Here is a 26152-nt window from a genome sequence, read left to right on the forward strand (position 1 = left end):
ATCCCTTCTTTTTGCTCTCTCCCTCTCTCTCTTTTCATCCCTCTCTCTCCCTCTCTCTCTCTCTCCTCTCCTCCTCTCCCTTTCTCTGCTATTTAACCCAGTGGACATTGTGGCTAAGTGACACTAGAGAGAGTGAGAAAGAGGTCAGACAAACCAGATTTCCTCTCCTCCTCCCCCCCCTGGTCCCTCCTAGCGGCCTAATCGCTGTGCCTAATCCTGCTGCTTACATCACAGATGCTCTTATGCACTTGCAGCATTGCAAAACACTGCTGAGTCATACGAGGAAGTACGGCAGGGGCTGGTGGAGTATTGTATGGTTAGCTGAATTCCAATATTGATTAAACAGTCTATAAATATTTTCCAGAAGTTGAGTTATATAAATCCTCTCACCATAGTTTGGCTGTTTTTCAGTGTGTCACATTATTGTTGCTATGGATGTGGAGATATCTTACATGTTGTATCACAATAATAAATACCATGATATGAGGAGTTTAGGAATAGGGTTTTAAATAAATCTCAACTTTCAGACAGAACATTCTACTTGATCTGGTGCTTAACCCCGTGTAGGCTGCTACTGTGAGTACTGTGTTGAGTCAGGTGTATTTTGAGGCTGTACTGTGAGTACTATATAGAGTCAGGTGTATTTTGAGTCTCTACTGTGAGTAGTGTGTTGAGTCAGGTGTATTCTGAGTCTCTACTATGAGTACTGTGTTGAGTCAGGTGTATTTTGAATCTGCTACTGTGAGTGCTGTATAGAGTCAGGTGTATTTTGAGGCTCTACTGTGAGTACTGTATAGAGTCAGATGTATTTTGAGGCTCTACTGTGAGTACTGTGGTGAGTCAGGTGTATTATGAGTCTCTACTATGAGTAAGGTATAGAGGCAGGTGTATTTTGAGGCTTTACTGTGAGTACTGTATAGTCAGGTGTATTTTGAGGCTCTGCTGTGAGTAGTGTATAGAATCAGGTGTATTCTGAGTCTCTACTATGAGTACTGTGTTGAGTCAGGTGTATTTTGAATCTGCTACTGTGAGTGCTGTATAGAGTCAGGTGTATTTTGAGGCTCTACTGTGAGTACTGTATAGAGTCAGATGTATTTTGAGGCTCTACTGTGAGTACTGTGGTGAGTCAGGTGTATTATGAGTCTCTACTATGAGTAAGGTATAGAGGCAGGTGTATTTTGAGGCTTTACTGTGAGTACTGTATAGTCAGGTGTATTTTGAGGCTCTGCTGTGAGTAGTGTATAGAGTCAGGTGTATTATGAGGCTCTACTGTATAGAGTCAGGTGTATTTGTAGGCTGCTTCTGTGAGTACTGTATAGAGTCAGAGGCAGGTGTATTTTGAGGCTCTACTGTGTTGAGGAAGGTGTATTTTGAGTCTCTACTGTGTTGAGGCAGGTGTATTTTGAGTCTCTACTGTGAGTACTGTGTTGAGGAAGGTGTATTTATTTCGAGGCTCTACTGTGTTGAGGCAGGTGTATTTTGAGTCTCTACTGTGAGTAGTGTGTTGAGGCAGGTGTATTTTGAGTCTCTACTGTGAGTAGTGTGTTGAGGCAGGTGTATTTTGAGTCTCTGCTGTGAGTAGTGTGTTGAGGCAGGTGTATTTTGAGTCTCTGCTGTGAGTAGTGTGTTGAGGCAGGTGTATTTTGAGGCTGTCTGATTCTTCCTTGGTCTGTTGGTAATCTTGCACTGAGCAAGGAAGTCCCTCCCTCCCTCCACCTCTCATCTTTGTGTCTTTCTATCACTCTTCGCTCTTCACTCCTGCACCGTGAAGAGAAACATAAGGTAATTCTAGTATTCAAATTAAACTCTGTTTAGTATTTTTAGTCTCACAATCTGCCTGGGGAATTGAATTATCACCTCTAAGACAGTCACAAAATTATTAAAGTTATTGTTTAAGGCACCCCATGAAACTTTTTAGTTTCAGAATGTTTTTGTGTTTTTCATGTCGTTCATTTATTAATCAGATCATTAACAGAAACGTTTTCTTCTGATGTAACTTGGCCTCTCTCTTTCTAGACATGGAGGTCCAGCAGGACCGTACAGGAGATAAAGCTGACTTGGAGCCGTCGGGGACTACCACAGAGACAGATCGCCATGGTTTCATACTGGGGAAAGGAATCAACTCTGGGTGAGTGTCCTAAATAGTGTTTAATGAGCATGATGTGTAACCTGTGAGTCGAGAACGAGTTGAGATGATGTGTGAGATTCTTAAAATTAAGATTAAGCGTTACATGGTCTTTGAATTCAACTCTCTTTGTCACCCAACTGTCGCCTACTTCACTCCCCCGTGATCTCACGTACATCCTGCCTGTTGCCATAGAGACCTTTTTTTCCGCCTGTGTGTGGTTTCCTGTTGTTTGGTGTTTTTGGTGTCATTCTTCCGGTGATGAAACCATGGTGTTCAAACTCTGTTGTCAATATGAAGCTCACACTGGTGATCCATCATAATATAGTTTAGTTCAACATCTGCTTCTACTATATAGAAGACAAGTTATGTGCAGAATTAAATCTTAATGACTAAATGTAAATCTAAATGTAAATCATGTGTTTATAGCTTACCTATAGATACCCTAAATAAAAGCAACACTACAATAACATCTCAACAACACATGCAAATTTGGTGGCAATATTGGTGGGAGTTGGACAGCACATAATTCAAACAGATGTCTTTATTACTAAAGAACTAATACTTCTGTTCTGTGTGTCATGTGTGTGTGTCTGTTTCGTATGTGTGTCTGTGTGTGAATCTAGGGATGAACCTTCCCCTGCTCTGGTGAGACACCGAGAGATGAAGTGGCTCAGCATAATCAGCCAGTGGGATGATGTCGCTCAGAGAAGGAGCAGCAAGGTTGGTATATGTGTGTGTGTGTGTGTGTGTGTATTTGTGTGCCAACACTTGTGTTAAATCTATCATGCATTAAATGTGTTGTATATATGTGTGCCAACACTTGTCATTAATCTATCATGCATTAAATGTGTTGTAAATATTTTCACGGAAATCATTAGTTACACTTAAAATAGCAAATTCATCATTTGATTAATTTGACTCTATAGGTCTATACATGCTCTGCTTATTGTGTCCCAGCTGCGAGGCGAGACAAGGGCTGTTTGTGTTGATCATAGCTGCATATGTCTATGGTATTATAGCTGCATATATATGTCTATGGTATCATAGCTGCTGACCTCTTCCTCAGGTCAAGGGTCAGTGTCAGAAAGGTATCCCAGCATCCCTCAGGGCAAAGTGTTGGCCACTGCTGTGCGGTGCCATGGAGCGGATGCGTCTGAACCAAACGCTGTATCAGGTGAGAGGGTGTCCTCTTCTCTCTCCTCCTCTCTCTCTCCTCCTCAGAGCGGATGCGTCTCAACCAAACACTGTATCAGGTGAGAGGGCCATTTGAACACAGAGGCAAGATAGGTGATGTCAATGGAGAGCCTGAAATTAACTTTTTGATCACGGTGCCATTTTTTTGTAGCATTTTGCTTTTGCTTTTTGTAGCATTTACTGTTGCAGTTTATTATCTTAGCTAATACCCTGTATTTCATAACCATCATGCCATTGCTGGCTACTTTTTAAGTACTATTAGGTACTATTTACTAAACATTCCAGTGGCACTTTTCATCATTTTTGTGGGCATCATTATTTTCTGACTCAGTCCAAATGTGTGCATCTGTCAAGTTCAAGTTCAAGTTTATTTATATAGCACATTTCATATGGTATACATAGACACAATGTGCTTTGTGCAGAGAAAACATTCAATTATCTAAAATAAACACACAAACAAATGCACTTAGCAAAATATATATATATGTATATACATGAAATAAAAGAAAATAAAAATAATAAAAAAAAAACAATAAGATAAAAAACAATAAAAGAAGTGTTAAAAACTAAAAAAAAAAAAACCTATAGTCATGAATAGGCTGTAGAAAATAAAAAAGTTTTAATTCCCTTTTTGAAAGAGAGCACTGATTGAGATGACCTTAACTCCAAAGGTAGGCTATTCCAGAGGGTTGGGGCACAGTAGCTAAAGGCACCGTGTGCAGCATTGGTGTTAATTCTTGGGGTCGTGAGAAGACATTTATTGGAGGATCTTAGGCAACGCGATGGATCATAAAGAGAAATCAGATCGGAGATATAGGGTGGGGCAAGACCGTTTAGTGATTTATACACAAGAAGGAGTATTTTAAACTCAATTCTTTGTTGTACAGGGAGCCAGTGAAGTGATTTAAGAACAGGGGTGATATGATTGAATTTTGAAGTTCTAGTGACTATTCTAGCAGCTGCATTTTGGATAAGTTGAAGTTTATTTAACATCTGTTTTGTTAGACCAGCATAGAGTGTGTTGCAGTAATCTAACCGACTTGAGATGAATGCATGAACTAATTTTTAGGAATCCTGTAAAGACAGGAAGCCACGGACTTTAGAAATATTTCTAAGGTGGTAAAAAGCTGTCTTAGTAATGCTAGATATATGCTTTTGAAAATTAAGATCTGCATCAAGAGTCACTCCTAAATTTTTTACATTCACACATGGTTTTGCCCAGAGGGGGGTTAAAATTGGTTGAAAGTGATTTCTCAGGGCCTTAGGGCCTACAACCAGAATCTCTGTCTTGGCATCATTTAGCCGTAGAAAATTTTGGGCCATCCAATTTTTAATGTCGGAGATACAACGAGTGAGGTCATTTACCGGACTGGGGTCATCAGAGGAGATGGATAAGTAAAGTTGGGTATCATCAGCATATGAATGGTAGAAGATGTTGTGTTGCCGAATGATAGATCCAAGTGGTAACATGTACAAATTAAAAAGCAAAGGACCAAGAATTGACCCCTGAGGAACCCCATATAAGATGGGCCTTACATCAGAAGACAGGCTATTTATAGAAACAGAAAAGGATCTCCCGTTTAAATAGGATGAGATCCAATCAAGCGCTGTACCCTGGAGGCCAACTGAGTGCTGAAGACGTTGAAGAAGAATCGCATGATCAATTGTATCAAATGCAGCGCTTAAATCGAGGAGAATGAGAATCGATATTTTTTGATTGTCAGTCGCAATTCGAAGGTAATTTACAACTCTGACTAGAGCAGTCTCTGTGCTATGTTTTACCCTAAACCCAGATTGAAAGGCATCAAATATGGAATTTTGAGACAGAAAGGTGCAAAGTTGCCTATAAACAACCTTCTCAAGAATTTTGCCTAAGAAAGGCAAGTTAGAGATAGGCCTATAACTTTCAAAAGCCAAGGGGTCGAGCGTAGGTTTTTTTAGTAATGGTGTAACAATGGCATGTTTGAGGCAACCAGGGAATGTTCCAGATAGCAGGGAGGTATTGACAATATGAAGTATGTCAGCTGCGATGCAGCTGAAGACTTGTTTGAAAAGTTTAGTAGGTACAGGGTCGAGGGGGCAAGTAGCTGAACCTAATTTTTGGACAACTTCTTCCAACTCACTCAGATGGATCAGAGTAAAATTGGTGAAAGTAACCATATTATCGGGCAGAGGTGGGGTAAGAGATTGAGGATTGAAGCCATTAGTTAAAAATGAAGTGATACTGTTCCTGATAGTTGAAATTTTTTCACTGAAAAATGTAGCAAACTGATTGCACTTCTCTTCAGTGTGGAGCTCATAGGGTATCAAACGCGGCGGATTGATTAGTCTGTCAATTGTATTAAACAGGACTTTAGAATTATTTGAACTATCTGATATAATCTGAGAGAAGTACTGTCGTCGAGCTTTTTTTATTTCACAGTTGTACATAAGCAAATTACTCTTATAGTTCATGAGGTCAACCTGTGATTTAGTCTTGCGCCATTTACGTTCGTATTTGCGGCAGGTTCTTTTAAAAGTTTTTATATTCTTAGAAGTCCTCCAAGGAGGCTTTTGTTTTTTTGGGACAGACTTAAGTTGCATTGGTGCAATACTATCCATAATTTGTATGACAGAAGCATTAAAATATTTGACTAGTTCATCGCAGTCTGATAGGCCTAAACTATCAAAAATGAAATCAGTAGAGACATTTGCAACAGAGACCTGACTCAGGTCATATAGTGACTCAGTAGCATTACTATAAGCAGTAATAAAAGCCTCCGGAGTGTCTTCCCTAATGTTGCGCCTTAAAAATGTCTTTTGGCCAGATGTATGTGTAGTTGGCAAGGCAACATTGAAGAGGATACAGAGATGATCAGAGATCCCAACATCTAAGGTACTTATTATAGAAATATCTAGGCCTTTAGAAATAACAAGGTCTAAAGTGTGACCATGATTGTGAGTGGGTACAGAAATGTGTTGCTTAAGCTCAAACAAGCTTGATTCCTCCATCCTCGAGAGTGACATAACCACAGGAAGGATTGAGGGATTCATATATAATATGCATCATATGTGTAGCGTGTCATAACTATCATAGCCATCATAACTAAAACACTAAAGCACTCTCTCTCTTTCCCCTTAGACTCTGGATGAGTCTCCTGCGCTGCAGAACTGGGTGGAAGTCATAGAGAAGGACACGGACAGGCAGTTCCCCTTCCATGAGATGTTCCTGTCAAAAGATGGTCATGGGTACAGTCCTCTCTCTCCCTCTTCCTTTCTACTCCTTCTGATCCCCCAAACTCTCCCTGGGCTCCTATTAGTCACTCAGAGAAAACACTCCTGTCCTTTTCTGCTCCTCTATTCAAATTAACCTGTTAGGTGTTGTTGTTGTTGTTATTGTTTGGGCAGGCAGCGTGAGCTATTTGGAGTGCTGAAGGCGTACACTCAGTTCCGTCCTGATGAGGGATACTGTCAGGCCCAGGGTCCGGTGGCCGCGGTGCTACTGATGAACATGCCCACAGAGGTGCCCATTATTCAGTTCTGATTCTGATTACATCATCGTTGAGTACCATACCAGTATCAGCCACTCAAACTGTGTGGATAAATGCTCAGAATGGAAATGAGATTACATTTGAGGAATACAATTACAAATCAAAATCAATTTGAATAACATTGGGTTGCTAAAGAGCCACCGTTCTTGCATAGCGGGTCCCTTGAAACCATTTTGTTGTATGCCTGTGGGTTGTATAAATTGTGATGACTATGAAAGAAATGATTCAACCTTTTAAATCTGCTGCTGTACTCTCTCAGGAGGCCTTCTGGTGTCTGGTGCAGATCAGTGAGCTGTACCTGCCTGGATACTACAGTCCTCTGCTGGTGAGACACCCATCCTTCACTCCTGCATCAATCCCACTAGCTCCAATAGAAGGCCTTCAATCCTGCATCAATCCCACTAGCTCCAATAGAAGGCCTTCAATCCTGCATCAATCCCACTAGCTCCAATAGAAGGCCTTTAATCCTGCATCAATCCCACTAGCTCCAATAGAAGGCAGAGATTCAGTATATGTGCATTCCTTGCCTAATATGGTCGTGGGCGTGTCTTCCTGTAGGAGGGGGTTCTGTTTGATGCTGCCATGCTTCCCTGGGTTCTAAAGAGGGCGTGTCCTGCGGCACACAGGCACCTGCAGCGGCAGGGGGTGGAGCCGCTGATGTTTGCCACCGATTGGCTGATGTGCCTGTACACCAGACACCTGCCTTTCAACACGCTGTTACGTGTCTGGGACTTATTCTTCTGCTACGGTACAACTCTCTGCCCTTTCACATCCAGTCTTACTCCTTTAAATGTCACCCTGAAGTGCATGTGCATTTTTCTGAAAAAAATAAAACCTGATTCTGATTCTGATGTCGTCTCATCCCCCTGCTGTGGTCTCGTCCCCACTCTCCTCCCCCTGCTGTGGTCTCGTCCCCACTTTCCTCCCCCTGCTGTGGTCTCGTCCCCACTCTCCTCCCCCTGCTGTGGTCTCGTCCCCACTCTCCTCCCCCTGCTGTGGTCTCGTCCCCACTCTCCTCCCCCTGCTGTGGTCTCGTCCCCACTCTCATCCCCCTGCTGTGGTCTCGTCCCCACTCTCCTCCCCCTGCTGTGGTCTCGTCCCCACTCTCCTCCGTCAGGTGTGCGGGTGCTGTTCCAGGTGGCCGTGGTGCTGGTGAGGAGGGTGCTGGGCCGCGGGGAGCAGAGGGAGGAGTGTGACGGGCAGATGGAGACGCTCGAGCGCCTAAGGGGCGTGAAGGAGACCCTGCTGCCTGAGCATGCAGACGCCTTCATCCAGGAGGTGAGGAGGGCCGACGTTCACATGAAAGACAGAAGGCCCTGAACCCTTGGTCAGCAAAGAATTGACAAATATTGTCAAGTTCAAATTTGTATATTTTTCCTAGAAATGTGTCATGTTTGATTGTACTTTTGTCAATACCCAGATGACCAATAGAAAAAGAAAATAATAAAAAAAATGAAAGAGTGAAGGCCCACAAGACTTCACAACACGCTGGGCCATATGAGCCCAATGAAATGATCCATGGTTGTAACCACTCACTGTTAGCATTCAGAGCTAGGTGTAGATTGCACAAGGCAGTGGTGCCTGTAGGTAGTGCTGGCTGTTTTATTTTTTATTTTGGCAATACTTCTGAACTAGCGGAGCAACATTTATGTGCCCAACCAATGCATGGAAATGCTAAGTGATCTAAAACATAAACAAAAATACAAAACATAAACAAACAAACAGCTTATTGTTGATTTTCATGTGTTTTGGCTGTAACATGTAAGCTGTGCTTTCCCCTGGAAAAAACCTCTATTTTTGAATCCCCTCCCACAGGTGTGCTCAGTGTCAATCTCTGAGAAAGATCTCCAGCGGCGGACCGAGAGAGAGCTGGAGATCTGGAGGAAGGAGCGGCCAGAATCCACCTTTGACCCCCGCGGGCGTTGCCATGGATACCTGATGGCATGGGAGAGGGTGAAAGAGACCGAAGAGAAGAAAGAGAGGAAAGTGAAGGAGAAAGGGAACCTATCCCTGGCACCCCTTCGATCACTGTCCTCCCTCTCGCCGTCCCTCCTGCGGAAGTGGAAGAAGAGAGGAAGCAAGGTGGTGGAGGAATTTGAGGGAGGCGCAGGGGAGCTGAGGCTGCTCCTCCCCGTTCGAGGTGATAAACAAGAGAAGGAGAACAGGAGGAGCAGTAATGGCAGCTCCAGCAGCACGGACAGAGACCAGAGAGCTGGACCGGACGGAGGCGTGGAGGAAGCGGCCATCATAACACCAAATCCTTGCCCTTCAAATAAAGGAAGCCACTTCGGAACACCCTCCGATGGGGGCATGGCAGGAGTGGGTTCAGAGCAGGCCCAAACACACACACACATAGAGGAGTCAGAGCAGGCCCAAACACACACACACATAGAGGAGCAGGCCCAAACACACACACACATAGAGTTGCGGTGTAAACCACCCGATAGGACAGTACCAAAAAAGAGAACAGAGGAGGAAAGAGAAGGAGGACTACACCAAAGGGGTTCATCAGAGGAGGAGAGAGGAGGGGGACTATACCAAAGGGGTTCATCAGAGGAGGGGAGTCAGACAGTGAAGCATGGACAAGAAGAGGAAACACAGGCAAAGACGGATAAACAACATTGGGAAATACAAACAGAGAAAGCAAAACTGGATAATGAAATACAAACAGAGAAAGCTAGACTGGATAATGAGACACAAACACTGAAGCATAAACAGAAGGAAATGCAGGTAGTGGAGGAACAAGATGGAGAAGAAACCCCGATCCTGAAGGATAAACTGGAAGAGGAAACACAGACCATGGAAATTAAAGAAGATGAGGAAATACAGACTGTAAGAGACAAACAGAAAGAGGCCATAAAAGCAGCAGAGGTCAGGCCAGACGAGGAAATGCAGACGGTAAATGACAAACAGAAAGAGGCCATGATGGCATCAGAGGACAGGCCAGACGAGGGTATGCAGACGGTCAAGAATGATCAAGAGGAAGATACGAGGATAGTTACGGAAGAAGATGGAATGCAGACTTTGAAAGATAAACAAGAGAAAATGCAGTCACCGATGGACAAAGATGTAACCTGTAACCAAGTTTCACTTGACAGTCCAGACGTACAAGAGGTCCAGATGAGCACTGGTCAAGAAGACCAGAGGAGCACTTGTCAAGAGGAATGGGAAGGGCATACAGAGCAGGGGCAAGAGGAATGGGAAGAGCAGACAGAGCAGGGGCAAGAGGAATGGGAAGGGCAGACAGGGCTGGGGCAAGAGGAATGGGAAGGGCAGACAGAGCAGGGGCAAGAGGAATGGGAAGGGCAGACAGAGCAGGGGCAAGAGGAGGACAAAGCACAAACATCACAGGGTGAGAGTGAAGAGGATGGACAGACAGAAATGAAACTAGTTACAGTTACACGCAAAGAGGTTTCACACATAGATGACTTGCATACAGACCGTGGTGAACAGGAAGACAGAGTGCAATCGTGCAGCGACAGCAGACCAGAGGGGGAGGAGGTGCAGCCTGACAGGGAGGATGTGGAGGAGAAGAGTGAAGACGATAAAGAAGTGTCATTACTTGGCCAGGACATGAGGCCGCAAGACTCAGCATCCTCATCCTGCACACCTCCTCAGGAGTTCTTGAACTTTGACCTCATGCCTCCTCCGCCACAGAGTTCACTGGACACGGAGTGCAGCTCCACAACAGAGAACTCACAAACAGATGTTGGACCCCTCATGGAAGGTGACCACCACCACAGTCCTCTCAAGGAGAGGCACAGCAACGCCCTGACCGCAACAAAACAACCCATTCAAGATCAAGAGCAGCCGCAAGAGACAGAGGTGATGACAGAGGATAAGGATGCGATGGAGGGACACGCAGAGTCCACAGATCAGGAGACGCGAGAACACATGGTAGAGAGGGAGAGCAGGAAGAGCCTTCAAGAGGAGGCTTCTGTTAACACCCCAAAAACGACGACAACAACACAAGAGATCTACTCATCATTAGAGGAGGCTTCTGTTAACACCCCAACAACAACGACGACAATCTCCTCATCGTTTCCCAGCAGACCACAGTTGACAACCGACCCCAAAGAATCCCCACAACCAGTGACAGACAAGAGAGGCGAACCAAGTGTCACTCTACCCGCAGTGACAGTGACGACTCCACATGCACTGTCTACAAGCACCACACAACTCACACACACAGACACCAGCCTTATGACTCCACATACACTGTCTACAAGCACCACACAACTCACACAGAGAGACACCAGCCCTATGAATCCACATACACCGTCTACAAGCACCACACAACACAACGACACCAGCAGCCCACCTCATGGCCTTCAGATCCATCCAGATAATCGCTTGGGATCAGAGCCACACACACTTAGTCAGTCAGAGTATACACTGCATGCTGTAGAGACAGAGGACCACGCTGACAAGGTTACCAGCAGAGGAGAAATGAAAGATCGGCCTGAAGGAGGAATCTGTGAAACTCGAGAGGTAGAGGAGACCTTATCTGATCCAGTTAGTGTGTCAGAAAATAGCTCTAACAAGACAGATTTGAATGTTTTACAACATGAAAATGACACAGAAAAAACTGTTAGTTTGTCAGAGAATAAACAGAACAAGATACATTTGAATGTTTTACAACATGAGAGTGAGACAGAAAAAACAGAGAAAATGTTTGCTGAAGAGAAAGAAGAGCATGCTGAGCCAGAGGAAGAGATATCCAGATCGCTCAACACTGACACACAATCAAGGCCTGAGAGGGATTCTGTGGGATCTCCCAGCGGTACTGAAGGAGCCGATATCATATCGTTCCTAGAACCAGTTACAGAGGAACCCAAGGCTGCTGAAGCACCAGTGACAGGAGATCCCAAGGCGGCTGAAGCAGAACCTCCTGCATCAGGGCAGGACCATGTGCAGAGGTACTCCAGCGCCAGATCCTCCTATCCTACAGTTCTCTCTGAAGACGTCTTCAAAGACCCCAGGGACGTACCACTGCAGGACAACACCCCTCACCACCCACTGCAGGACAACACCCCACACCACCCACTGCAGGACAACACCCCACACCACCCACTGCAGGACAACACCCCACACCACGCACTGCAGGACAACACCCCTCACCACCCACTGCAGGACAACACCCCACACCACCCACTGCAGGACAACACCCCACACCACCCACTGCAGGACAACACCCCACACCACCCACTGCAGGACAACACCCCTCACCACCCACTGCAGGACAACACCCCACACCACCCACAGAGTCCAACACAGATAGATGAACCACAGCCAACACCCACTCCCAATCCGTCTCCCACACACTCTCCTGCCTCTCATTCAAGAAGTTCCTCACAAGGCTTCACACAAGATCCACAACATGCCTATTCCCCATCGAGAGCACAAACTTTGAACACCGCAGACATGGGGAGGCAGACCGATAGCCCTAAACGTATGGGCCTCTTCCAGAGACTCAGAGGAACACCCAAAATGGCCATCCCCAAGATCCTCATCCAGGATTTCAGCGAGGACGCAGAGGAGGAAAAACTGAGTTCCAAGGAACGGAGGAAGCGGCGAAGAGAGAGGGAGAGGAAAGAGAAAGAGGAAGAGAAATTGAGGAAAAAAAGAGAGAAAGAGATGGAGAAAGAACAGGGCAGAGAGCGCAAGAAGCCCCAGACACGAGGGAAGAGTTTTCAGCTGCCGAGCAGCACCTTCAGGACCAGAGACGGTACGCTCAGAAGAAGTGACTCCCAAACTGTAGTTAGCAGAAGCTCCCTCAGTTAGCAATTAGCAGAGCTAGTTATGAGAAGCTACCTCAGTTAGCAGAGCTAGTTAGCAGTAGCTCTCTTCTTGGCTGAGAGCTACTTTTGAGTGACAAAGGGAGAGGCATACTGACTTTACACATTGAATATTTAAATCACAAGGACACAGAGAACCGAAAATAAAACATTTTAATCAATCTGTACAGTGATTTGAATGGCCACCTGTTTTTTTTCTTATATGCAACTGAAATTACACTGACATTGATCATTATTAAAATGTGCTTGGCTTGGTGTGAGTATATGTGAATCAGTCTTTGTAACTGACTGTAATAGACAGTTTTCTCACAGTTTTTTATATATATATATATATAGTCTGAGCTTGGAGTACTGTTGTCATGGAGATCCCTCGTCTTCACTGTCACTGGCTAGAACATCTTGGCCTTGCAGAGTCTGGTTGGACGCCTGGGAGGGTGTGGGCAGGACTGATCCAAAGAAGAGTGATCGGAACTGAGAGGAAGAGAGGGAGAAACAAGAAACAGACAGATGAATAAAAGTCACATAAAACAAATTTGGGCTTACAAACGTAACAACATTTGTACATCACGGTGCGTCATACTTTTTTATTAGGTGGCCGCTCTAAATCATCCTCCTCCTCTTCCTGTTCCTCTTCCTGTTCGTGGTCCAAAAGCGGTCTGTGATTGGGGGTAGTTGGGGCGTGGGTGGAGCCTGGCGGTTGGTTGATCTGGGTGGAGGGTCCAGCAATTTCACTCGTTTCCATAGCAATGAGGTAGGAGTCCATGTCGTCGCACATGAAGTCATCTGGAGGGGGTGCAGTTGGGGCACTGGACAAAGAGAGTGAAGGGGGGAGCAAAATGTTCAAACGGACAGTTATGTGTTTCTGTGGTAAATTGTCATGGTTAAACTGGTTTCACATACCATTTTGTGTTGTTTTTGTGATGGGAATCCTCTGAAAGACTAGCTAGAACAAAGTTGGCCTCCAGGACACTGTCTGACACACAGAAGACCACTGGCCTAAACACAAATGCGCGCACACACACACACACACACACACACACACACACACACACACATACACACACAATTAATCACACATAGTTCTGAATATACACAATACAAGCATCATGCCATGTAGTATATATTTAGCACTAACCTTCCTGGCTCATCAAAATATATTGATATTGGGAGACCAGTTGATTCTGCAAAAACCAGTAACCCCTGAAAACATAAGAAGTACAGGTCATTTTAGAATTTTGATGCATGAAGAATGAAGTATGCCGAGAACATATCAAGCATGTCTTTTTCTCTTTCTCTAGCAGGTGGGGTTAAAGCATGACTCTATTTCTCTGGCTCTAGTGTTAAAGCACCACACTGCTTCAGTGTTCTCACACAGGTTATCATCTGAATGAGGTTGTTGACTTCCAATCTGATCACCTCAGTCACAGTTGTACTCTCACAGCCAGTGAGCAGTCATGCACTAACAAACGGAATTTAAGTGTGTGTGTGTGTGTGTGTGTGTGTGTGTGTGTGTGTGTGTGTGTGTGTGTGTGTGTGTGTGTGTGTGTGTGTGTGTGTGTGTGTGTGTGTGTGTGTGTGTGTGTGTGCGTGCGTGTTCAACTAACGTAGGCAAAATAGCGTTGAGCCAAATAATGCCATCACCCAGGCCGTATGCAAGGTGCAATTTGTACTCAAAAGTTTTCTGGGATATTGTAGACTTGAAGTATGCCCTGAACTGCACAACATGAAGTAAGTGCTCATCACCCTTCCGTATGGAGCACAATGAGACAGATTATCTAAACAGTAAGATATGAAAAAACATTCAGGCGAACTGCAGTGCTTGAGATGTACACCACACTTCAACACTGCAATTTAACCTCGGTTTCTATGCAAACACCATTTAGGTTCTCAACACAAGGAAATAGCATTGTGCATATGTTTATAAGTGTATTTGTTTATTGATCTCTGACACGAGCCTCACCCTAAGTTCTTTAAGGCAGAAGGTGATGCTGGTTTCCAAGGTGACAACAAAGTCATCAAACTCCTCCGAGCTCAAGTACAGCTCTGTCATCATGGCTTTTGACTGGTCTAAGGCAAGACAAGGAGGAAGACATTAAATGCGTGTTGTCTTCTTGCAATCAATGCTTCTCTGACGGTCGTGTGCTTGTTGAGCTTATAACATACACTTAATACTACAATAATCCTACACAAACCCTATACAAGCTTTGACTAGCCGTTCCTCAATTAACTCTATTCCATATCCCCTCACAGTCTTCTTTATCATCTCACTCTTAAAGCTCCGTTCCCAACTCCCCTTCACTCTCCCAACACTCGTTCTTTTCCCCTCTCCCTTGACCTCTCACCCCGACTTCCCATTGGTCTCTTAAACATTTTAACAAAATACAATCTTAAACATGAAAACATTAGATGCACATTTTAAACATTATAATAAACAACGATAAAAATATAATAACTGCATGATCCAACAAAATTTCCCATAGGGCTACAGAAGGATCATAGAGCACATACCAGACTCATCCTCCACATGATTCTTCAGCCACATGCGATCACTACTCACAGATAGGGTCACTTCCTCCAGAGAGGGGGGGAAATGGAGTACTGTGTCCACAAGCAATCTAACAGAGTGACGGGGGAGCGAAATTAGGTAAAGGCAGAGGTAGAAAGACAAATAAGAAGATTGAGAGAAAAAGGGGAAAATGTGATTGGGAATGGGTTGAATATACCAGTGGTTCTCAACTTTTTTTCAGTGATGTACCCCCTGTGAAATATTTTTTTAGGCAAGTACCCCCTAACCAGCACAAATCATTTTCGATTGAAAAAAGTATGTAATACACAGTGCTATGCCATCATTGTCTGATTTATTTAACTGTCAACACTGAAGATTGAACATTGTTACATTGAACTGAGTGCATTTGCAATTACATGTTAGTAAGAAACTTGTGCTTGTGCTTCACTGAAAATCTTTGTCAGTCTTGGTGGCAGGGAGGCAACTGCTGTGATCAAGCTTTTCTCACAGTCTGTTTCTCTGCTTTGTTTTGATCACAGTCATTGTGGAGAAGGAGGCCTCATATAAATATGTGGAGGCAAAGGGTAGTAGCTGCTCCAAAGCGCTCTCTCCCAGGTCAGGGTGCTCCTGTGTGAGTGTGGATGTGGCAAACTTCATCTGGAGGTCAGATGACACTTCCTGGAGTGTTTCCAGATTAGTGACAGGTAGCTTGCTTCCATGCTTCGGACAAGAGAAATGGTGTTTTCACCCAATCCAGCTGTGTAGATTTATCCTCCATATCAGGAAAGTAGGAAATTGAAAATTTAATTTTTTTAATCGAATTGGTCCAATGTCCCACGATGTCCAACCTGACGGGAGCTCTGTCCACATCCTCACTAGAGAGAAATTCATCCATCTGAGGAAAGCAGGTGTGCAGAGGCTCTTCTCCACAGCTCTGCTTTCTTCAGGAAGCCTCCCACCTTGTCATACAGTTTTAAAATGCTGGTGTCCTTTCCCTGCAGATATATTCAGTTTGTTCAGTTTGCTGACTATCTGCCAGATAGCTCATATTTGCAACTGTGTGGCATGGGGAGATCTGTGCTTAATCATAAAGGTGTGTACTTCAGATCGTAATTCCAACAGCCGTTTGAGTATTCTCCCTCGAGAGAGCCAACGCACTTCTGTGTGCAGCAGTAGTTGTGTGTGTTCAGCTCCCATGTTTTTGCGAAAAAAAATTGCACTTATTATACAGTTACTTGCCAAAACTATAGAAGACATTCCTCCAGAATACCTCTTTTTGCCATTTCGTGAAGAAAAAAATAGTTTTTCACACAAACGCGTACCAACCCAGTCCACCTTCTGACTTCAAGTTTCAATGACCTTCCATTACGTCACTAATTGCGGAATGATAATAATTGTGGAATGAATGAAAGATGTGCATTAGAAGCAAAACACCTGTTGCCAATGGCAGCGGTCATAAACTTTTCGCAGCAGTGAATATCAAGAAATTACAAAGCTGTGAACGTAAACATTTAACCCACATATGGCCCATACAAATCAACAGAACTTTTGGAACATTCTGAAGAGCCGTATAATAACTATTTTTAAAGGATTTTTGAATGGCTAATTGAATGGCTAATTTTAAATATATCTTTAAAAAATCTCACGTACCCCCTGGACTACCTTCACGCACCCTCAGGGGTACGCGTACCCCCGGTTGAGAACCACTGGAATATACAGTATGTGAGTAGATGGATAAAACGGTCAAACCTTGGCTGAGCTCGTAGCACGTTGGGAGACTGCTCTTTGTCAAACACAGCCTGCAAACTCTCACAGTCCTGGAAGGACAGGTTGTGTGTCTTCAGCAAACCTAGAACAGAGCACTTGTTAAAAATCAGAAGGATAGGATGGAAGGCTACTGCGTTCTTCTAATGGAGTACATTTCTTAAGGTGCTCTTTGGTAAAAAAAAATATTATAGCTTACAAGAAAAAGGTCAGACTAGGGCACTCTTCAAAAAAACTAATTTAAAATAATTGCATTATTCCATTGCAAATTCCTTTTTTTTAATTACATTCAACATAAGATACAAACATTTTACAGGGGACAGGCCCAAAACCACTGATCATTTTAAAACCTAATCAAATGAAAACAAAGACATAGTCAAACACACTCAGGATGACTCTTAACCCAGGTCGAAGTTTTCACGCTTTACCATTTTTGCAGTGAAGGGTGAATGTCAGTTGAGACTGTTCAGGTTTCCACTCAATTCGGCATTTCTCAACCGTCTTTTCTAGAGACGAGAGGGACTTAAACACTGCCTGGACACTCTATCAGAGAGAAGGGGAAAGATACGAGACAGATGACAATATTAACTACAAATATTTGTCACAGAAAAACTGTGGAAAGAGGAAGGAAAGCACAAAGTGCACCGGAGGAACAGTCACAACGTTATCTTAAGTTGTGAGTCAGAGCAGCACAGAGCACATACGCTTATCCGCTCATCCATAATACGCGTCAAACATATAATCAGGGTGCGATTTGCCGGGGGGGATGGGGGGGATTTACCCCCCCTCTGGTTTCTACATCCCCACCTCAGCTGGATGAATTTCATACATGGGGGGGATAACCCTCAATTATTAAAAAAACAAAGAAAAACAGACAGGTTGTGACAGCGTTTTCTTACACTTGCTTACATCGCTGACACTAACGTTCACCTTACCCGAACTGTCGGCATTCTCAGAACTCGCTGGCTTTCCTTACTGTACAATGAATATGAAAATAGCCTATTTGTTCACTGAATTAGCGAGTTCTGTCCAAAACAGTTGCGTTTCAGTTTCAATTTCGGTTTCAGTATTTCAACGTGAATGAGAGGGAGCACAAGAATTGAGCGTCTAGCAGCGATTATCATATCATAGACATATATGATGCATAAAGAGAATTAGGCCTATGTATTGCTTGTTTTTTTTTTCATGATTAAAAAAAAAAAAAACATCCCCCCCTCTGGTTTTTGGACAAATCGCACCCTGCATATAATACTTATATACGTTAATGCCTTTTTTTTAAGGTTGTATAGCCTTTTTCACTCTGACAGGGCGACTGCCAATAAAAATTAGCCTTTTGGCTATAATTGGGTGCATTTACATTTTAATGTTCATGAATGTACAAGGTCGCTCTTGATCAAATAAACAAATCGATTGATTACCTTTATTGGCATCTTACAGCGGAAACTGTCGCCTTGGGGTGTGTGGAACCGTTGGAAGAATAGTGGACATAGGTGGAAGCAGGCAAATGCCGACCGGGAGGAGTTTACTGTGCGCAAAGCCAGCTAAAGAAAATCAAAATAAAGCATGGATAATGTAATACATTTCAAAGAATATAATCTATTTTTATCAAGATTAATGAAGACTTACTCCATCTTCCTGCGATTCAAAGTACAACTCCTCTCCAATTCTGGACAATGAGTGGATTGCCTTGGCCAACACTGCACACACAATGCATACATAGGTAAGCTTTCTGCTAGTATAATTAGGAAAGGTAAATAAATTAAATAATCTAAAACTGTTTAGGCTTTACGTTAAACTGTTTACCTTTCACGTTGCTGCCACTTGCTACGTAATCCATACTGCTGTTTCTTCACACTTTTGGACAGCCAGCGATTTTGCACAAATAGGCTACTTAATACTGACCTCCAAGTAGCGCTTTCTGGATGCTCTATAAGAACTCAGTTTTTTTCAAAGTATAACCAGGCATATAGTCAACACTGTGGCGATCTAAAGCATCCACACGTTTGCGACGCCTAACTTCAGCATGAGTTTGCAGTGATAAAACGTATACATAAAACTGTATGCTTCTAACACCTCCCTTGATTTATACGCTATACGGTCTCTTATTTGAAGAATGCATCACTAAGGGCAGCCATTAACATTGTGTTTCTAACTAAACGAATGTCTTTTCCGACTCAAACTTGTCCATGGCCAGTGCGGGTAATGTTTACTTCCTTGCCGCCATGTAGCGCGCGTAAGCAGCAGCCGGGAACCTATCTACAGGCATGGCTTCAGCGCGGGAGTGACCACTGCCTGCTACGTCATTTTAAAAACTAGCAGAGTTGAAGAATCTTAAAGGAACCGTGTATGTTTTTTTTTTTGTTAAAGTAAAAGTAGAAGTGCTTGCACACATTAGAACATATGTAATCATAAGGCTGATGAAAATAACAGTAACCTAGTAGATTTATTCCATCTTGTTTCTCGGTTTCATTATTCTTGACGGGGCAATGGTGCAGGAACATTGTGTTTATGTCTTCAAATCGGCCATCTGATGTCTAGCTTTATGTTTTGAAACTATTTTCTCTACCTCTAAAGGGGAGGATCACCATCATTAACCTGTATCTGATTAATGTGTGTCCCCTTGAAGTGCCTCTTGTATCCTGTACGTGCTTGGCCCACATGTTTGAAGAGAGACAGACTGAAGAGAGAGAGAGTCAATGTCACCTGGAAGGATAAATGGGAAGAAGTCATGTGGCCTCACTGGTCTTTCCGGTTGGTCTTGATCAATCACATCTCCACCCAAGTATTTTCCTCTCCAGCATCTTATGATAAACAGAAATGAGGAAATCTCAGAACAGTGACACACGCACAAATTGCATGCAATGACAGATGCCGATAAAATTGATATGTAATTAGAGCAAGAAAGGAAATACAAATCTGTATAGGCCTATATAGAGAATAATACATATATAGAACATAAACATCTATCTAAGGAAAGCTTCTAAAGGATAGAGAGTTGATATGGAGGTATGTAGTAGATTATTAGCATTTTTAGAAAGTGCAAAAGTTATCTAAAAAGTATATGCCCAGAACACACATTTATAAATGTACATCTTTAAATTAACTTTTGTCAAACACAAGGACAGTGTCTGACAGTTGAACTAATTTTCACAAAATGTCAGTTAGTCTAAAGAGCGGGTTTACGCTTGTCATTTCTTGTTGAAAATGCTACTTACATTGACATTGTGGCTTTTCACTTTTTGACTTAAAGGAAATGCTTACTGTTGCACCATTGAAACATGTGTGATGAGACAGAGATAAGATTAGAGAGAAAGGGGGAGGGAGGAGAAACAGCGAAACTGACAAACCTGAATGTGTAAGGAATGAAGCACAATGAACATAACACACACACACCTCTCAGCGTAAGGAATGAGGTACCGTGACATTACACACACACACTTTTCTCAGCGTAAGGAATGAGGCACCATGACATTACACACACACTTCTCTCAGGAGAGTAAAAGAGCAGGTTCAAAATGACTGGAAGTTCATTTGAATGGGACGTTTTATGATGAACGACTGATTGCAAATACGCGTCACGGAACTTGGAACAAGCAAAAGAGATGAACCACATCAAAGGAACTAGAACACTGGGCTGCTGACAGAATTCCTTAGGCTTTGTGGAACTGAATAGAACACGCCTTGGATAGTTCTATGATCTCCTGTTGTAAACTCCTCATTCCTTTGTACGAATAAGCTCTGTTTTTTTGTTTGCTAACTGCAGCTTAGCCGTGTGTATGTGTGTGCTCTTCTGATTTGGGGTATGTAGGTGTGGTAGTGGCCGTGCGTGTGAATGGCTCAGCTCAGCTGCGTGTCAGACACAGAGGCTCTGGTGCAGTCCATGCTTAAGAGGCTTCATCTTCAGGAGCAAAGGTCAGAGCAGGCTAGCACAACATCTGAAGACCTCACGCAGACCCTACAAGAGGAGGTGGAGAATGGCATGTGTGAGAGTGGAGAAAGACAGACTAGTACTGTAGGTGACAATCCGTGGTCACCTCGCACGAAATGGCCAGGGTTCACCCCCTTAAAAAAAGGATCGACTAAGCATTTGCTATTTCAGAGAGGATCCACGGGGCAGAAAGACAGTCTCTCGTTTTCAGACACTGTGGAGGAGGTTCCCAGGTATGAAAGGAAACAGCTGAGATTTGCTCTGATAAGCGATCAGTCGTCTGAGAGAAAACATAGTCCTGTTGACGAGGTAGATAGTCACCTCAAGCCACCTCTGAACCATGAAAACCACACATCTCCAACAGGCGGGACAGATGAAGGCCCAAAGTTTTCTGAAATGCAGACACAGAAGAAGGCAGACGCTCAGGGAACTGATAGCATGAGGGGTGAGGAGCTCTCAACTCAGCTGACTCCAGGATCCACTGGCTTCACAGGATGGGATACTATAACTACTGAAGACTATGCATCCTCCATAGACAGCCACAGAAAGAGTCAAGACAGTCAGGATGTTGATCAAGTCGTCACATCGAAAACGTCAAATAATGAGAGGAAAAACAAGAGAAAATGGTCTGAAACTAAAACTAGGAAGTTCACCCAGAAGATCAAAGACAAATGGAAAGACAGACGTTCAAGTGTGGAGAAGAAAAAAAGTCAGAATGGAGGGAAAGAATATCAGGTAAGTTTTGTTTATTCTTATTCAAATCAGCATATGGTGGTGTATAGTAAATCAGGATTTCTGTCAAATAATTTAACTGCATAAAAGTTAAAAACTTATTTTCAATGTTCATTTTGAAAAATGGCTAATACAGATGGTATCAAAACTAAATTATGACACGGTATAACTTTCTTGAACATAATTGCAGCATAACACAGATGAACGGGTGTCTTCTAAAGTGTCCAGTGAGGTGAAAGAAAATGTGGTTCTACCTCCACCAATCACAATCAGAGAGGCTGAGAGGGAATTCACCCGCTGTCCCCAAGGTTACGACAGGTAAATCTTTCCTAGCTCATGACATTTGACATCACGTGTGAAGAGGAATGTGTGCACATGCAAGGCTAGCATAATTAGCATTGGTATCATTCCACAGATCACCTCACATAAATCAGAGACTTTCAGTTCTCTGGAATGTAGCCAGAAAGTTGTTTGAGTGCATGGGTGTCTTAATTATGTACAGGTATTTCATTAATTCTTTAGACATGTACAATGATTGACAAAAAAAGCTACACTTCTCAACAACAGTCTTCTTGTCATAGGTTATTTTAATGCATTTTAATGTTATTTTTTGTGCCTCATCCTTTAACAACATGGTTGTCTTGAGAAATAGAAGAGGTAATATTGAGATGTCTAAACATTTAGAAAGCATAGAGCATGATTTGAGACCCTGTTGAGATCTCTCCTTAAGGAGAAATTCAATCCATATAGAAATCTGAGAAACAGATAATCTCATTTTTGTCTAGGAAAAACTAGGAGATAATATAATAATATTATATAATAATAAGTAGGTCCCCTTTTAGATTTTCTTGTCTTATGGGTCGGCTATTTTGCTTAAAGTCCTCTTTATTATGCAACACTATGTTATCATTTACTGGGTTGATATGATATTGACATACAATATTTTTCTGTTTTTGTTTTGTTTATTTGTTTGCTCCCTTCAGTATCTCCCTCAGTGCTTTCGATATGGGTTTTAGCACTGGTAGTCTTATGGAGGAGATTTTAACCGGACCCGAATGGAGCAAGTTTTTGGCCTTGAGCGACAGTCCCCATGAGGTCCCAGAGAATACAAATGACAACAGCACTTACCTTGCTCCAGCGAAGCAGTGTGACAACATCCTGTCACATGATCATAGCACTTACCTTGCTCCAGCGAAGCAGTGTGACAACATCCTGTCACAAGATCATAGCTCTGACCTTGCTGCAGCGAAGCAGTGTGACAACATCCTGTCGCAAGATGCCAGCAGTCAGCCAGAGAAGAAGCTGAATGGAGACACTGAAATGATGCTTGTAGACACTACTGATGCAGCTCCTATTGTTGACCAACCTCTGTACTCTGAGAGCAGCAAACACAGTTTCAATCAACTGGCCAGTTCTGGACCGGTCAGCTATAACCAGTCACCAACCCTGGCCAGTTTAGGACAGGTCAGCCATAACCAGTCAATGATTGGTTCAGGACCGGTCAGCCATAACCAGTCACTGACCAGTTCAGCACCGGTCAGCCATAACCAGTCTTGGACATTGCAGGTGAACTCTGACCAGGCCAGCCCTCCTGAACTCAACTCAGATGAATCACTGACTAACACAAACAACACTGACCAATCTAACATAGGGGATCAACCTGATCAATGTTTCCCGACTGGATCAGACTCAATCACATGTGATATCGATGATCGAGAAACACACATGGATGATGTCCACCTTGATCAATCTGAGTTTGGATCACAGTCAAATGCTGGTGACGAGGATCAACAAATACACAGGACTGAGCCAGATCTCAACCAAATCAGCACAGGTGACATGAACGTTTACCAATCAGAGATTACCACCCCAAGTTTCAACCAAACCAACACAGGTGACATGAACCCTTACCAATCAGAGATTACCAACCCAGATATCAACCAAAACAGCGCAAGTGACATGAACCCTTACCAAACAGAGATTACCATGCCAGATCTCAATCAAGCTAGTGACACAAACCCTTACCAAACAGAGATTACCACCCCTGATCTCAACCAAGCGAGCACAAGAGACACAAACCCTTACCAAACAGAGATTACCACCCCAGATTTCAACCAAACCAGCACAAGTGAGATACACCCTTACCAAACACAGACAGGTGACCAGTCTGAGACAGGAGATATTACCTCTTGCCAGTCTACCACACCCACCATCAGTTCTAGTCCCGGTCAAGGAGATGCTCCACAGTTCATTCCTCTTCTGGACCTTTCCTTTCTAAAGGTAAGCACAGGATAACTGTCAATATTACAATGTTATTAGACTTTTTATGCCATAGCAATTCTAAAACTGAAATAAGTGCTTATGAAGTTTTTTTTTTTAACCTGAAATGTTCTCTATGTGTTGTTTACTTGTGTAAACAAGTTGTTTATACATGTTGATGTATTTGAATGTGAGTCATAGTTCAACATCTGTCCCTCAGACTGGAGATGATGTGGATAGCTCTGGACACAAGAGGAATAGAAGAACACAGCATTCTGAGGAGAGAGAAACGTTTATAGATGAAGACGATGATGATGGTGTTCCCTCGAAGCCTGTTTTTCACCAGAAAGTTCAGCCTTCTCCTCCTCCCTTCCCTCCTCCTCCCCCTCCATCCCAGCTCATCACACAGCGCTCCATCTCCTCTGACTCCTCAGCATCCTTAGAAATCGTGACGAAAAAGGTGAGAGTCCAGTCAGAAGTAGCTGTGTGATTCATTGTGCTTTATATACTTAGTAAAATGAGCTATTAATAATTCAATATTTTATATTATCACAATAATTAAAATGACTAAAATGTAAATTATTTATTTTTACCCTCTTCCACTTTTGTTCCAGCGGAGATTGGATGACACTCCGCGGCGTGTTCGCTTCGCTGAGGAGGTGGTGATGTTACCGTCTTACATCCAACCAGAAGTGGAGGACTGGACCCAGGATATAGAAGATGACCCACAGGATATGGATGACTCTGAGGACCCTGAAGACCCTGAAGACCCTGAGGACATGGACGACACGGAGGACCCGAAGGTGCCAGAGGAGATCACAGCAGCAAAGGAGGCTGAAAAAAGTGCTCAGCGGTACCACTGGATCTTTGGGAAAACGAGGAAGGCCAAACGGAAGGCTCAAAACTGAACCCTTTCCTGTGAAGATTTATCTAAGGACCTCTAGCTCGCCAATCTCTAAACAAAATGCTCATTTGTTCCATCAGATTTTATGTTGTGTTTTTCAAACTGGGACTGTCATCAGATTGTAGTTGTCTGCGAACCATCCTTAAAGAGGTGATAAGACAATGGCTTTTATAGGATTCAGGTCACATTTGCGGCGGTGAATGTGAAAATATTTGTAATGTGAAAATATGTCCAGTATTTTAGTGCAGAATGTTTGATTCTGAATGGTTTACTTTCCACCACCTACTGAAAGGATGTTAACTTGACACCAACATTCTTGTCTGCATTGCTGTAAGCTGACTGCAACTAAGCAGAGTGAAGCTGTATGTAGAGGCAGGGTGCGATTTTCAGAAAATGCAGAGGGGGGGATGTTTTTTTTTTTTTAATCATGAAAAAACAAGCAATAAGTAGGCCTAATTCTTTTCAAGTTAACGGTAGGCCCTATTAGGGTTACATTTTGAACAGTTGAACATTTAATTCAAACTAAAATATAATAAACACATGCATTTTTTTTTTTTAACCAGAGGGGGGTTTAATCCCCCCCCCATCCCCCCCAACAATTGCACCCTGTGAAGAGGGTATGCACATGACGTCATTGCGGTCACACCCACTGAGAGGCAGAGAGTCTTTCCTTCTCAGCTCAGCTCGAAATCATGCGCAAATACAAAACAACTCTAATGGAACTGTAACAACTCGTCCGAGTCATCACACAATTACGTCTGTGGTTCTAGGAAACACACATTCTTTGGAATGATGTGGGATAGAAATGTAAGTAAAAGAGAGTGGAGGTGAAGCGTCTTTAGGAGTCCTGTCACCGCTAATGGTGGAGTTTTAGGTTGCCCTCAAGGTCTCAGTTATCATCCCACAACAAAACAATATTCCAGAGGGTAAGGCAAGGAATCCCAGCTAAACTCACACAGGGAAAGGAAGGACACAAAATTGATGTCACCATAGTAACACATTACCATAGTAACACATCACCATAGTAAAACATCACCATAGTAACACATCTAAATGTTGAGTCAGCAAAACTCTGGTACTTATATTTCAACACAGGTGTATAAGGAGAAAGATTCCAATGAGGCAATATAATCCACACAATTGTCTCAGGACTTCTGAAGACTATCAGATGATCCGCTCTGTCTGCTTCCATCTTCCTCTCTTCCTTTCCCTCCAATTGATTCTCATTTCCCATCAAAATCAGACTGCAAGAACCTTTGGTTATTTGGTAAACTGTAAGGATCATCGATGAGTCAAGTTGCCTTTAATTTAAGCACATACTCGTTTGTTTTGTCCTAGTTTCACAGTTTCCCTTATTAAAGGCAGCCATGCCACTCAGCCCAACTGTACTCCAGTGGGAAAGTGACGAG

General features: G+C 43.2%; 1 protein-coding gene across 1 annotated transcript; it reads right to left on the reverse strand.

Annotated features, from left to right (window-relative positions):
- Nucleotides 1-12987: 12987 nt before the first annotated feature.
- rad9a (RAD9 checkpoint clamp component A) lies at nt 12988-19105 on the reverse strand. The gene is made up of 11 exons (XM_080840543.1): nt 18724-19105; nt 18547-18617; nt 18339-18461; nt 17349-17463; nt 16906-17005; nt 15159-15265; nt 14611-14717; nt 13786-13850; nt 13551-13646; nt 13231-13456; nt 12988-13121 (listed from the first exon to the last, which is right to left on the reverse strand). The coding sequence occupies exons 1-11, from the start codon at nt 18755-18757 to the stop codon at nt 13008-13010; spliced, it is 1158 nt and encodes a 385-aa protein (XP_080696669.1). The 5' UTR covers nt 18758-19105; the 3' UTR covers nt 12988-13007.
- Between the last annotated feature and the right edge of the window lie 7047 nt (nt 19106-26152).

Source organism: Sprattus sprattus, assembly GCF_963457725.1.
Source record: "Sprattus sprattus genome assembly, chromosome: 6".
NCBI classification, from domain to species: Eukaryota; Metazoa; Chordata; class Actinopteri; order Clupeiformes; family Clupeidae; genus Sprattus; species Sprattus sprattus.

Bases quoted from the DNA above. Each gene is read 5' to 3' on its own strand.
- rad9a (XM_080840543.1), bottom strand. From the start codon at position 18,757: ATGGATTACGTAGCAAGTGGCAGCAACGTGAAAG. The intron at 17,464-18,338 runs GTAATCAATCGA...TCTCTCTGATAG, and splicing joins GCTGTAAGATGCCAATAAAG to AGTGTCCAGGCAGTGTTTAA. The intron at 13,457-13,550 runs GTATGTGAAACC...CTCTTTGTCCAG, and splicing joins CACAAAAACAACACAAAATG to TGCCCCAACTGCACCCCCTC.